General features: G+C 52.3%; 1 protein-coding gene across 8 annotated transcripts in view; it reads right to left on the bottom strand.

Moving 5' to 3' along the window:
- Window positions 1-9,790: 9,790 nt before the first annotated feature.
- Window positions 9,791-15,076, bottom strand: part of MAST2 (microtubule associated serine/threonine kinase 2) — a 198,515-nt gene continuing 193,229 nt past the window's right edge. For all 8 annotated transcript variants that reach the window (XM_042786371.1, XM_042786372.1, XM_042786373.1 and 5 more), the window contains one exon: window positions 9,791-14,595. In XM_042786371.1, the coding sequence (XP_042642305.1) occupies window positions 12,518-14,595 (2,078 nt within the window). In that variant the 3' untranslated portion in view covers window positions 9,791-12,517. The remainder of the gene's footprint in view (window positions 14,596-15,076) is intronic.

The following is a 15,076-nucleotide window of genomic DNA, read 5'->3' as shown; positions in this document are numbered from 1 at the left end:
GCCCTGTGAGCTGGCAGCCAAGGGAATAAAACAACCATCCCTCCTCTTCTTCCTCCTCCTCCTCCTCCTCCTCCCGGCCCCACCAGCCACCTTCTGATGGATGTTGCCTTTGGCCAGGACCCTCTTGCAGCCCAGCTGTTGAAAAAACGCTGCGGTGAGGCCCGTGCACCCGTGGGCCATCTGGAATCCATCGCCAGCTGTGCGCGGGGATGCCGGCCAAACCCCGGCCCTGCCCGCCGCTGGCAGCGCTTTGCTTGCCAGGGGAGCACCTTGCGGGTGCAGAAGGGCCTCCCCCTCCCCTTCTCAGCACCCGTGTCCAGCCAGAGCCCCCCCACTATGCCACGCTGCCCCACCACCGCCACAGTGAGAGTGGGACGAGGGAGCCCCAAACGGCAGCAGCCCCGGCCAGCCCCACGCTGGGGGAAATGGTGCTTTTTCCCCCTGACAAGTGACGGGTCGGTGCCTCCGACGTGTGGGATGCAGAGGATGCTCCTTGCCAGCTCGCCGGGAGGAGGGGTGGGTATTCCCCGGGTGGAAATACACCGCTCACCCTTGAGCTGGTTGATGCCGTGGGTCCCAGCCATGCCGAGGGCTGAGCATCCTCAGGCACATCCGTGCAGCCATCCCCTCTTTCGACCCATGAGCCTCAACAATATTTGAGGCTCATCCCTCTCTCCCTGGGCAGCAGATTCCCCATCCAGCAACAGACCCCAAGAAGCATCATCCACCTGTACCCAGGGTGCAGCATCTGCCCAAAAACTGAGACCCCTGTCAGGGCAAGCCACCCCTGCAGTTTCACCGCCTGGCCGGAGCATCGCCGGAGGTCTGAGGCAGTTCTGGTGGAGCAGGAATTGGGGCAGATGGGGCAGATTGCCCTGAATTTGAGGTATGCCTGCACATGCGTGTGCATGTCCTTCCCCCACCACCCCCACCACCACCCCCCCCCCCAACCATGGCCCTGGCAGGCAGTCAGTAAAAGCAGAGCCAGCCCAGCTCCAACTGCAATCTCACACCAGCTCAAGCTGCCAAACCCCAAAGACCCCCAAAAATTCACACTTGGTCTCCCAATCAATGGAATGTCACTCCTGTCCCATCGCCACCGCCGGCCTCTCCAGCGCAGGGACAGAAGAGCAGGGCTTAAACGTGTGCGTCTCACGAACAGGAGGGGTTTTCCTCGGTGCGAGATGGGGATTTTCATAAAAGCAGAAAGCCTTGAGCCGCTGGCTGTACAGGCAGTGCTGGCCTGATTCTGGCAGCCGGCAATTTTCCTGGGGAAGAGGAAAAGTAGGGCCTCTATCCAGCTGCAAAACAGCTGGGTGGGCTGCCCATGCCCCCGCCACCCCGAGCCAGATCCGGCATCACAGTGTGGGCAGGGCAGGGGCTTGGCTGCTCCATGGCACTGCTCCACCACCATTTCCTTACATTTAAAGGTTTACATCCCAAAGCAAAGATTTCCTTCCCATGACAGCAACCATGGCCCCACGGCTCCTGGGAAGGGTTGGGGATTCAATGCCGGCAGCATCCCTGGGATCATTTTGATGTTTCTCCCTCCTGACCAGGAAAATCCAACCACCCCAATTTCTCACCACTCAGGGTTTTCCCAGGGAGGCAAGTTGGGGAAAAGACTACATGAAATTTTATAATCTGGCTGGAAAACATTCTGCTTGACAAAGTGGCTCCTACAGAGCAGCACAGCCACCCCTGTGCTGTCTGGTCTCAGCCCAGCACCGCCACGGGCGACTGGGTTGCAAACCCCAGGAGGATGCTCCAGGGTGGGACATGTCCCACCAAGAGCCCTGGCAAACATCTGCAGCAGCTGTGGGGCTCTGCCCCCCACCCCAGCTCAGCATGGCTCCCTTCCCAACCAGTCCAGCACAGCAAGGCGGTTGAGGGCACGGCACCCCACCAGGACTGCACTGCTAAGGGGAAACTGAGGCAGGGAGCAGGAGATGATGTGCACATCCCTTGGGTTGTGCCTGAGGTGTCAGGATCTGGCCCCAGAGAGGCAACGAGCAGGGAGCCCAGCAGGGAGACAGATGCTGCAGAAAAGAGTCAGTTTAGGGGGTTAGCTCCTTCCTCGGTCCCAGGGAACTGGGCTCAGTCTGGGAGATTAAAGGCAGCAAGCCGGGCTGGTTTAACGAGGAATGCAACCTCCTGCTGCCAGTGACCTGGGAGGGCAGCACCTTTCCCAGAGACCTTCTCCTCCAGGATCAGCAGGGATTGCCAGGGCAAAGCCCAGACTTCTTCCCAGCCTGGTGAGAGCTGTGTCCTCACTGGCACTAGCGGGGCTGGCTTGGTCATACACTCTGAATCTGGCCTTTTAGTAAATGGCTGCTGATCAGAGAGGAGTTTGCAGCCACAAGGCCCATGGGTTTAGACATTCTCCCCTGGATCCCTCCCTGCTGGCACCCAGTGTTCTTGCAAAGGGGCAAACCAGAATTTTATATATGTATATATATATATGTATGTATGTATTAGAAATGCAAGATGATGCTAAAACCAGCAGGCTTTCACCAAATTGCCCTACTGAAGAACTGCAGAGCCCAGTGATGCTGCGATGTGTTAAATATTGTCTGACCCACTGCCCCAGGAGAGCACCAGGGAGAACCAGGGATGCTCCTGGGTGAGATCTGAGGGAGCAGGATGGTCTCCCAGCCCGACCCCGTTGAGCTGAATGACAGCCCCGCACACAGGAGCTCCCCGGACAGCAGCGTGGGAGGGCACCCCAGTGCCGGAGAGGTTCCCAGCCAGCCCCAGCCCAAGGAAACCACAGGTATTTCAGACCAGAGAGGGAAAGGGGAAGAGGGACAAGCTGCACAGGAAAATGTAGCAGCTTGCAGGTGCTCCTGTCCCAGGGCATCACCGTGCCCGGCCCGCAGCACCCTGTCTTCCCATTTTGCACACCTCAAAGAGGTCCGACGCTCCCCTCCTCACCGCTGATCCCCTCCGCGCCGATTTAACCTGCACGTCACTCACGCAGCCCTCCCACCCACGCCGGGCCATCCCTGGCAGCCCGTGTCACGCCAAGGCCCCAATTAGGGGCAGTGCAAATAAATTGGGGGGCGGCGAGGATGCTCCCGTGGCCGGAGCTCCGGGGAGGCTGTTCGGGGGAGCCCTCTGACGTGGGCGCAGCTTAGTGGGATTAGCGGGCAGACGGACGTGACTGCGAGGCAGTCGCCTGGTGCTAATTAAAGAAGGGATATATTTAGGCACCCGGTTAGCCCCTGCATTTCGCTTATTTTTAGCTCCCAGGCTGCCAAGCTGGGGTGGCACATGGGGAAGGGCACGGCTGCGGGGCAGGATGGATCCAGCCCTGGCTGGTGCTCCCCGTCGAGGGCTGCGGGGGGGACAGCCCCAGGTCCTGGCCAGCACCGAGCCCTCGTGGGAAGGAAGCCTCTGTCCCCACTGGCTGCAAAGGAGGAGGAAAGTTGGGTTTTTTTTTTCCCAGAAAGGCAGGGAAATTGGTTTCAGGGAGCAATAGGACCATCCCTAAGCAGGCACCGCAGTGACCAGGGCAGAGGCAGCTCCCCCGTCCTCCGAGAGCTGTCCCTCCACAGTGGCACTGTCCTGGCAGCAATTCCACGGATCCCCCTCCTTTCCCTCATTCCCCGGCTGCCCCTTGGCACAGCAGGAGCATGTTCCTGGCACATGACTGAGCCCCCTGTCCCGCCGGGCCATCATCAGGTGTGGAGCTGGACTTCTCTGGCTTTTAAATACGCTGAATAGAGACATAGCAGCTAGGACAGAGCCCAACATCCCCCCTGAGCCCCTGTGCCTCTCTAGTCCAGAACAGCCAGTTAGTCCCATCCGTTTTCCCCTTTACTACATTCCCCCAAGTGCTCTGAGATTTGATTTTTTTTTTTTTTTTTTTTTTCCCCCCTTTCCAGTGTGAATTATTGATCAGATCGCTGCTAAGCTTACCTCCCACACCTCCTGGCTGCCGTGCTTCCCTGCTGGAGCAGAGGGTGGGGCAGGAGAGCAAATCAAACTAACGGGATAATTAACGACCCAGGGAGTTGAAATCCAGCCGAAAGCCGAGCTGCTCTGGCGGGCCCCGGGAAGAGCAGGCAGGAGGTTTTGCAGGAGAGTGTTTTTGGGGCAGGGCAAGCATGTGGGCAGGACCCGCTGCCTGCAGCAGGACTCACCTGCTGAGCTGAGACACACACAGAATCTCCCCTGGTCCCCTCCAGACTCCTGGCTTTGCTCTGTTTATTTCTATTTCCACAACGCCAGCAGAAAACGCAGCAGTTTCTCCCCGGCTGTGTGGGTTGCTCAGGCCCAGCTGTAAGTACAAAGCTGGATCCAGCACTAACACAAAATGAAGAGGTTATGGCAAGCGAACATCTTCCCTCCCCTCCAAGGGGCTGCCGTGTCGGGCTGATGCTGACAGTCCTGCCAGCCCAATTCGCATCAGCTCCCAACCCCATTCCCCCAGGGTTGGCCCTGGACAAAGCTGAGCAGGGGGGTCTGTTGCAGGGCAGCACCCCAAAGTGCAGCTGCAACCCCCACCGTGAATCAAGCTCAAAGCCTAATATGTCCCCGTGTCCCCAGGGCTCACCACCAGCTCCAAGCCCCGATGCTGCTGTGGATTCCTGGCCACCACAGAGCTGAGCAGCATCCAGGGGTGGCCAAATTCCTCCTTTGGTGGCCCATCAGGTAAAGCCGCTCCCAGAGCAGTGAGGCTGGGCAGGTCAGACTATCACTCAAAAAATTTCAGCTAGAAAAAAGACCCAATTTGTTAATTTATTTAAATCCCTTAACTCCAGGAGCAGGTGCCCTACACCCTTGAGCCTGAGGAGAGTGGCCGGGGCCGTGGGCTCCCATCACCTCGGCTGTGGCTTGCCCCGGTTCCCTGCTGCCCATCAGAATTAGCCAGCCTGTTTGAGCGGGTTTACGATAATCATCAAATAACTCGTTCATTGACAGCATGTCAGGCTGAGAAGACTGACTGAGCCCTCATTTGCTGATTACTAATTAGCTTAACATCCCTAATCCCTCATTAGCGACTATGAAGTAAGCTCTGAAATATGAGGTCAGCCCTAATCAGCGTTTAAAATATAAAGCCCACTGGCACGTGATGAAGGCAGGAGAGAGCGAGGTGGCTGCAGGCCAGCTCCGAGGGCTTCCATGGTCAGGAGGAATGAGGCTGCGCAGGGCAGAGCCAGACACAAAGGGTTAAACCCTGTGGTGTCACAGACATCTGCACGTCACCCCAAATCTCGGCCCCCCTCACTCAGTACACATCCCTGCTCCACGCCAGGCGCAGGCAGTGGCATTCGGGGTGACAGCACGTGAGATGCCCCAGGTCCCTCTCGCGTCCCATCCCTCGCTGTGCCAAGCTGGGCGTCACCCCTGGGGCTCACAGCATCCCTCTGCCACACCAAAACCCCTCACTTTGCCCCCCAAACCAGGCTTCCCTGGCCGGAAAGCCCCAGATGGGCCATCTCACTGAAAGGCACCCTCACGTCCCCGAGGACGGGCAGCAAGAGGGGTGGAGGAGCAATCAGCCACAGTAAATACTCTCAGCAATTAACACCACGTCCCCGGTCTCTGCTCTCGGTCTCTCCAGAGCGGACGGAGGCGATGGGTTTTAGGGTGGGTTTTAACCCCGGTGAGCTGAAGATGTCCAAGCGGGGATGACAAGTCCCAGGATGACACACGTGACATCCCTGGGACAAATTCCAGGTAAAAGCACCCACAGGCGAGGCTGACCTGGCCCCGCTCCCCGCTGCATCGGAGGGACCGTGGGCCAGCTCCACGCTCCCACCGCCACCCCCACCAGCTCTGCCCCAGCCCCACGGGGTTTGGGCAGGGGCTCTGTGCCATGGTTTGGTCCCGCTGCCCTGCCTCAACCCTGCCTGCAGCGCCAGCAGAGCTGCCGAACCTCCACACAAATCCCCAAAGCCTCTTCCTGCTCCTGGCTCTTGGTATGACATTTCTTGGGGGGCGGCTGGGCAGCACCCCACCACTTGCACCCCAGGGTGGCTACAACTCCCCCACAGTGTGTGCCCCTGCTCTGCGGGCCGCTGCCGCCTCCTGGCACTGGGGGCAAACCAGTCCCCAGGCTGGAAAGGCTGCAGGGTCTGGGGGCCTGGAGCTGTAGCGGCTGCCAGGGGCAGACCCAGAGATCCAGGCAGCGGCTCTGAGGGGACAGGGACAGCCCCACGGCTGCAGCACATGGGCGGCTGCCAACCCCACCATGCCAGGCAAGGGCAGAGGAGAAAAGTCCCCAGGAAGGAGCAATGCCCCGAGAGAGCCTGGTTCTGCCAGTAAAGCCCCAATTTGAAGCAAAATACATTGACAATTTTTTTTTTTTTTTTTTTTTTAACGCACGGAAAGGCAGAATAAACTCATCCTCCCGCACCACTCGGGTATTACTGGGCATCACCCGCCTACTAACAGTTTTCCCAGCCCAGCCTCTCTCCAAACCAAGTGGGAATCAGCACTTTGCAACTCAGTTCCCCTCTTTAGCTGCACCCGGTGCCTGGGCTGGGGTCTGAAACCGCACGTACCACACTTCGGGCAGCCCCGACTGTGGGGAAGCGGCCTGAGACAGGCTGGCCTCGCCCAAACCCACGCGAAGTCAGATCCATAAGCTCACGGGAGCATCACGCAGCTCACCGGGATAGCACAAACCCTCCTGGCCCTGGGGATGTGTCCCTCGCTCAGCCCAACGCTGAAGGATGCTGCTGCAAAACCTCCCGTGGGGTGACCCTTCCCCTCGGCAAGGGCAGCCCCTCGCTCTCAAGGCAGCCCAGCTCTCCCACACCACACACCAGTTCTTCTTAAGAGACCCAAAAAAAGGGGGAAAAGTCTTGCAGAGGTGACAAGCCACAATCCCTCTGGCTCACTGGGCACGGCAAGTGCCACTGCTGCTGGATTTTGATGGGGCCACGAGGCATCGTTTGATACACCCGACAGCAATTCCAGCTCTGGTTTCCACTCAGGGCCGAGTGTCAACAGTGGGGGGGCCGAGCGTCTGGGTGGATTGCTTCAGCTTTCCCCCTAATTCTCATCTTCAAAATTCCAGGTAAGCTGCAGGCAGCCTGGCTGCTGGCAGCAGGACTTCACCCGGGGTCTCGCCCTCACCCTCTGATCGTGGGGGAAGGAGTTGAATCTCAGTGTCAGCATCAGAGAGCAGGCGCCAAAGCGCACTGGGCTGCCCACATGGATGCTGTCATTCAGGAGGAAAATGGCTCTTATTTGTTGTGGGTTAATCCTCTGGAAGAATGAACTGCTGCGGACTAAGAGCAATTTATGTCTGACGGGGGGAACATCTAGAGGAGGGCTGCAGACTTTAAACTTAACCCTAATTAAACTCCAGCTACTAAGTTTTAAAAAAGGAGAAAAACGGGACGTTGCCACGAAGACGCAATTTGAAAAGCTCGCGTTGCCACATCTCTGCTCGTCCCCAGTGTTGATGGCGAGCGGTGCCCTGGGGGCACGGCCAGCCCTTGCTCCGCGCCAGGCCCCGCACAGAGCCAGCGGCGGCTGCAGGAGCTGCCATCCATCCCCCAGAAAGGCCATTTCGCTCAACATGGCAGATGTAACCGCATCCCTTTGCTTCCCGGCCCTCGGAGCCGCGCCGTCCCCTCTCCGCGTGGGCAGGAGCTTCGCCCTTTTACGAGCCGGCGTCAGGGATGACGAGCAGCGGCGCGGGGCTGCCGGCAGAGGCACTGCAAATCTCCCGTGGACGGAGCTGCGCTTCGCCCCCAATTTCCACTCGGCAGCTCCTCCGGAGACACGGGATATTTTGAGCATCCTCAGCAGCGGCGAGCGAGGCTGAGCCCAATCCCCCAGACACGAGTGTCTCCCCAGCTTTTTTTTTTCCCCCCCCAAGGACAGGAATGAGCCTTTGAAGGCTTTTCCATGCGGAGAGCGCACACCTGGAAACGTTAAAAGCGAAGGGCTGATTTTGGAAAGGTTCTGGGTGGTGCGTTGGCAAGACAGCCTAAATAACTGGGTGCACAAGGGGGCTACGTAGCTCCCACTGCCTCGTGGTGCCTCATCCAAGCCAGTGCCGGACCCCTGCCCGGGGCAGCCACTGCCCTTTGGATTTCAGGGGGCACACCATTCCCACACCCCTCAGCTGCCGCGTTCAGCTGTGGTCAGTCCCATCCTCTCCCCGTCGTGCTGTTTTCTTCTGTTGCTCAGCTGAGTTTCATGTCTTGGACGTTTTTACCCCTTTAGTAAGGGCTGACCATTAGGACCCTGCATTAGCAGGGACACAATACACTATATACTTAAGGGGCTCTTGGTGGAGGATGGTAAATTCTGGGCTTGAGTTTCAGAGTGGAAAGCTTTGGCTTATCCATTCATCTGTCCTACAGAGCAGAAAATCCCAAATAGCCTGGCAGATTTACTCCAATATCTCCAATACCCAGACACTCTGCAGGCTATTTTCTGCCCCATCAAGCAGCCAGTTGAGCCAGGAGGTTGAAGGCACAACCACCCCCGCCATGCCACAGGGAGAGTAAAGGGAGACAGAACAAGAGACACACACGAGTTTGAATTTATGTAAAACAAAAAAAAAAAAACAACAAAAAAAAATTTATTTTGGAGGAGGATTTGAACATCGACATGCAGGTACAACATGAATAAAAATTATTGCACTGCTATTATGTGGCAATTGTTCAAGTTTCTAAAAACACAGAAATTCCACACTTTCTCTTATCTAGCTAAGTGCTGAGTGACACAGCTTGGCAGAGCCCAGTTCAGGAGGTGCTCTCACAGCCACCTGGATATGGTAATTGAACACAACATAAACACACACTTCTGTCAAATCTTCTACTAGAAGTACAGAATTATCCTTCACATCCAATAAGAGAAAACCAGAGAAAGATTTCATCCTCCCCTCTTTGGAAGAAAAAAAAAAAAAAAAAAAATTAAAATACTCCAAATCACACCTTAATGCAAGTGTGGCAACCAAAACCACTGGTCACTCCTACCCCTTCCCCAGCAAGCGCTCTTTTGTATATTAGCAGCCAAAGGCCTCTGACATTCGGACCCAGGAGTGGCCATTACAATGCTAAAGTCTAATATTTACAATAAATATCATCTTAGTTTGCAACAGGAAGAGACAAAGGGAAAATAACACTGAAATGAGGCACGGGGCATGACTGCGCCGGCTGGCTGCAGGAGCAGAGAGGAGCTGCAAGGGCTGGAAGCAGCTTTGATGCCGTCATCCCAACGGGGATGAGGAGCAGGGGACACATCCAAGCCGACAGAAGGAAACAGGGAAACGAAGCAGGAAAGCAGAGTATTTGGATGGTTATATGCACGGCTCAGTCACCAAACACACACACCACACGCACACAACTCCCGCCTCCCGCCTGTCTGACCCGGGGTTACCTACGGAGGCCAAGTTCTCGGCTGGCTGGATGCTTCGCTCTGGTGCTGCGGGCCCAGTCCTGCGCTGGGGAGCACACTCGCTCTTCACACACAGCTTGTTCCTCCCCGGCACGTTTTGCAAGCTTATCTGAGAAGGTATTCAAACAATTCTTTGCAAAGCAAGGAATACGTCTTGGTACATCTACCGGATTTATTATCAAAATTTTACAGCAAAAGTCTTTTTGCTCAAACCTTTTGCTAAGTTGCACCAAATAAATTTGACAGAAGGTGGAACCGGGACGATGGGGCACCTGGCACCCTGAGGGAAAGTGGAGGACTGACCAGGAGCAGGGGATATAGGGCTTCACTAGGATGCTTTCCTGGTAATGCTGTTTGGCTTTGGCTTCCCAAAAGAAGAGGGTTTTTAAAATTGCCCTGATTTTGTGTAGCCACAAAAGAGGTGGCAAAACACATACCTCACCGCTTCTTTGGCCTCTTCAGGCAAAAGCAGCAAAAGCTGTGACATAGCAAGCTTTTTCACTCCTCTCTATGCCTAAGAAAAGATAACTCTGCAATTCAGCACTGGAACCCCCGCGGCTGCAAAGGGAGGGAGTCAGCAGCTAATGCTGTGGGTACCTTCCAAGGGTCCCCTCCCAACCTGCGTGGCACGAGCCAGGTTACCCAGCCCTCTCTCCTAAGAGAGGTGGTTGGTTTTCCCCATAGGCTGTTTAAAAGCAGAGCCCTTCGTGGATGCCCCGAGACACACGGACAGGAGCAGTTGTGTCACTGTCACTGCAAGGAGGGAACGGGGACCTGCCACCCTGGGAACAGCCAGGTCAGACCACATCCTCACACAGCTCCAGGCTCCCTACTGAATTGATACGGAGACTCCACCTCACCAAGGTTAGGTGCTCTCAGGAGATAAGCTCGAGGCATGTCTTCGTAATTACCAGAGACTCAGGATGCTGAATCGATTTTTCACGATTCCCGTCCATTTTATCGTATACTGTACTGCCAAGTGGACCTTGTTTCTCAGCAATTTTTCAGTAGATCAACCCATCAGGAAGAAAACCAGCCAGATAAGTACCAAATCCTGCCAAGTCTGTTCCTTACTTGCTATTGCTCCAAATCAGCACAGAATGATGCTCATCAACAAGAGTACTTTGAGAGCCTGGAGATACCCAGGACCCTGACAAGGCAGTGGAAATACTGTGGTTTATAATTGCAAACCAAGTGTATATGAGTAGCCTATGAATTTCAGGAAAAAGAGCAAAGAGGCAGCACAGCAGGCTCTGCTCTCAATACCGTCACAGGAAGATTTATTAATGTGTTATCTGGGAGCGTTGAGGCTTTGGTTAGTGTATTAAGAACACCATACATGTTCACGCAGACACACGGAGTAAACACTCATTTAAACATGTTAAAAAAACCAACTCAAACCAAACCAAAACTTGGTCCAGAAATTAATTAAATGGTTATACAGAAATAAGCAGGGTGAGATTCCAGAGATTTCTGTGATTTGTGGATTGAGCTGAAATAAAGTTGAAAGACATGGAGAAAATATATTCCTATATAAAAACATACTTGCACTTAGAAAAAACAAATCAAAACTTCAAGTCTGGAAAAGGCCAAGACAATGAAAAAGTGTAATGAAATAAGAACAACAGATGCAGGTTTTAGCTTGAAATACTGTTGCACAGTCATTCTGCTTCTAACAAAGTAAGCCAGTGAGCTGGATACTAGACCTTGCGGGTGCTCCGCAGGGAGGTACACTCAGACAAGACTAGAATAAAAGCTGAGCACAATCTGGGACAAATGACGGGAGTGTTCATTGAGAGGAACCTTTAATTGGATGAAGAGATGGCTTACAGTGCTATAGGTATCACCACTTGACACATTTACTGGTGTATTATTATTGATCTAATCCTCAGCAAAGAGCACTGTTATCCAGAGTTGGTCACACTTAAAGCAACGCAATGTCTAAACCTAAGAGCAAAGAGTAATTTTTTAATGGAAAGTGACCTCAGCAGCGGAAATGACCTAGCTATCAAAGCTGAAATCTTAAAATATCACATGTGTTTTTGAAGTCTGCTTGCAGCTTGTCCACAGAACTTGAGGAGACAGAACTCTTCATAGGTTTTTTTGTTTTTAAAACGGGCAGATTCAGAAAACTCAGCAAGTTTCCCAAGCCCCAATTCAGAAATGTTAAGGAACACCTTAAAATCCCTACCTATTTAGACTCGCCAAGAGAAGGAAAAGTCTCCAAAGGTCATTTATCATTGAGATAACTTCGCCCAAGACACAAGGGAGAACACGCGACTACAAATTCCTCTACTTCAATATCAACCTACAAGGCACCCCTCTCCTGGGGTCATTTATTCTGAGGCAGGGCAAGCTATGAATTGAAGCCAGAGAAAGGAAGATAAAACATCATTAAAATTTTAAAAACAGAGGGAAAAATTGCCATCTGTCCCATAAAGGATAAGCAGAAACAATCCTCCAAAAACCAGTTTAGGGATTGGAGATTTCTCTTTCTGATAATTCCATTGAAAAATACATTTAATTGGTTTAACAAGAACACAGGGCTCACTCTCTGTCTGACCCCTCCAGCCAAGTGCAAGACTGTGAATGCACACGGTGGTGAAGAGGCCTTACGAAGAGGGCCTGTAGTTCCAGAATAACTTGCAGACAAGAGGGTATCTTCTCCTTGTCAAAGGCCACCAGATTGTAAATTCAAAGAAAATACTTGAAATTTGTGAATTTCAATGGCATTTCAAATTGAGAGTTGATAAGCAGAGATTTTACAGTAAGCTTCCTTTTTTGTACTCAGAATTCTGGGATCTCAAATAAATGCAGGATTAGAGGGAAGAACACAACAGGCCCTAAACTCAGGCAACACAAAAGGTCTGGAAGGGGAAAAAAAAAAAAAAAAAAAAAAAAAATCAAACTGTTTCTTAAGCCCTGCTTTAAAGATACCCTGTTCTAAAGAGACCTCAAACAGCAAGCATTACTGTGTACAAAAATAGAATAGCAAGGATGAAAAAACACAAAAAACAGTATGAAAAAAACCCTCCCAAAAATAGATGTACACAAGTTCTATTTTATATTAGTGTATATTACAAAATTCAAACATGCAGTCTCTATTTTGAATGTAGAATGCTCCAGTCCACGTGCACCAGGGATGCTGCTATGTTTTCTTTACAGCACCATCATGTGACAGGGGAAAGTCTTGTATTTTTAACTGATTTCCAACCTCTTTGCTTTTTGCTTGCGCGAGAGTCCCTTCCTTACAGGGCCTCGTGCTGCCATCTGGCAGAGGGGAGGCTCTCAGAGATGCCTGTCCAAGAGCATGAGAGAGCTCTTCCAATGGAGTGATTTTGCAGCTACCTCCCAACACTTCAGATGCTTTAGCACTGCAAAAAGTTGCTTCCTTTTTTGCCACCACAGGACACGCTGCCTCCCAGGGCTTTGCTGAGTTTAACGACTCGGTGCAGGACCCGGTCCTTGCGGCCAGGCGGTCTGTGCTGGATAGTTTGGCTTTCTCTTGACACGCTCCCGCTTGTGAAGTTTCCTGCCTTTTTTGTTTCAAATCTCTCTCTTCTTTACAGGAGGTACCCAAAAGGGGGAAATCCTTTCTCTTTTCCGCTTCTCCAGAACCAGACATACTGAGCTTCAAAGGGCCTAACACGCTCTGAGCTAGTGGCACTAGCTGAGACACGGAGAGCGCTCTTTCGATAGCACCGGGGACAAGGAGTGTGGAGGACACAGGACCTGCTGGGCTCGTTTTGCTGGCGGTTGAAGCACTCTCTGCCTGGCACGAGCTGGGCTGCTTTTCAGTACTAGGACTTCTGTGGGACAACTCGCTCGCGCTTCCAGGAGACAGAGATGGGATGCTGTGCTGTTTTGCAGGCTGAAGCAGCTCCTTGTGATCCTTCTCACCGCGCTCTGTGGGGCTTACCGAGAGAGGAGTGCTCATGCTTGCTGTGCACCACGAAGAAAGAACCAGCAGAGGTTTGGAATCCTGTTTTTTCTGACTGCTTTCTGTTAGCAGAGGGCCTTTCAGGTCAAGTTTACCACACGAGGCCCCTGAAGAGTCACCTTCTTCAAGTTCCAAGAGTTTGACAGATGGGCACTGTGTATGTTCTGTGCAATCTATTGTTTTCTGAACACTTGTAGTTCTCCCTAAGTCTTTGATTGCTTCAGAAGACTTGTCTTTTGGACCAAAACACTCAAAAGTTTTCTTTTCTGGCAATTTATGTTCCTTTGTAGTTGTTTCTGATCTCAGGAACGGCTTTTCTGAATTAGCTATTTTTTCTGGAGAAGTTCTTGGGAGGACCTCTGATGGGCAAGGGTGCACACCGATTTGCAGTGGCTCTGAAACAGGCTTGGCTTGTTGACCATTTCCCTTCTGTGAATCTTCTGTACCTTTTGGATCTTCAGGTAGAAAAGCATCATCTTCAATACTATCCTTGCTTTCCAACTTCGATGAAAACTTATTATCCTCATTAAAAGAATCTGAACCTTGGTCTCCGCTGTCAGGGGGCTTGTCCAGTCGTCTCCCATCCTGACTATCTTCTGAACCATCATCTGTTTCATCTTCAGAAGAATCTACTTCTCGGATGGCCTCTTGCTTTTGCAGAGACTCTCTCCTCTCCACCCTGTCCTGTCGAATTGCACCCAACTTCCGTGAACCCGGCTTCTGCAACATCCCTTTTTCCGCTAGCCCAAGTTTGCCACCTGTTGTTTCATTCGCAGATTCTTGTAAGCTCTGGAGACTGGGATCCCTCTGCAGCATCTCCTTCTTAAATTCAGAGTGAGAGATATCCAAGCTATGCTTACGTGAGGAAGTCAGCTTCTTCTCAGAAGAGGACAGTGAGGCAGCCAGTTTCTCGGCTGACTGCACTCTCTTTAGCAAAGGAGACCTGGGGGGCTCAGCACTTTTGGGGCGAGAAATTTGTCTCACCAGTGGTGGAGAGGAGTGTAGTTTTACTGGAAAAGACTGAATAATACTGGAGCTGCCAACAGAATGTCCTGGTAAAGGGGACGGGGAGCGCTGCGGTGACGTGGACTGTGGGGTGGGTGACGGAGTGTGAGCTAGTGGTGACAAAGGGATGTTTCCTGCAGATTTACGCCTCGGAGACCTGTACTGCCTTTGAAGCTTTGGTGCTAGTCCATGCAGAGAGCTGGGTCGGATGTGTCCAGAGCTGGCTGGAGAATTGGGAACACTGGAGCTGGGAGAGCTGCTCTGGGAAGAATTACCACCAACTTAAAAGACAGAGAAAAGAGGGGGGGGAAAAAAAAAAAAAAAAAAAAAAAAAGCTAAGAAGATTAATATTTATTTGGCCATTAAAACAAGTTATTGAAAATAAGACGTGCAAAATCAAGACAAAATGCCATGTTATCACAAAGCACTGCAGTGACATTACAAGGTAATATTGCATGGCATCTGATGGAATTTTCACATCCTTGTCACACAACACCAGAATATAGTAAGAAACACTCTGCTATCAGAATGTTTTTTCTAAAAAAACCCTCTAAGCAGATGAACCATGTGTCTCTGCTATTCTCAAGATGCAAATCTCTTTATTCCATCAGCTGATTCAGTTTTCAAATAAGACTTTGCCACACTGTTTTGATTCCTTTTCTCTGAAGTAATATAGAAAATGTGTCAAACTGCTACGAAAACACTGCAACCTACAATACACATTTGCATCAAAGTGAAAGGAAGCTGTACAACAGCAAATGT

The sequence above is a fragment of the Tyto alba genome, unplaced genomic scaffold (assembly GCF_018691265.1).
Source record: "Tyto alba isolate M040663 unplaced genomic scaffold, T.alba_DEE_v4.0 Super-Scaffold_1000006, whole genome shotgun sequence".
Taxonomy (NCBI): Eukaryota; Metazoa; Chordata; class Aves; order Strigiformes; family Tytonidae; genus Tyto; species Tyto alba.
Note: the sequence above shows the minus strand (reverse complement) of the source record. Positions and strands in the feature narration are given on the sequence as shown.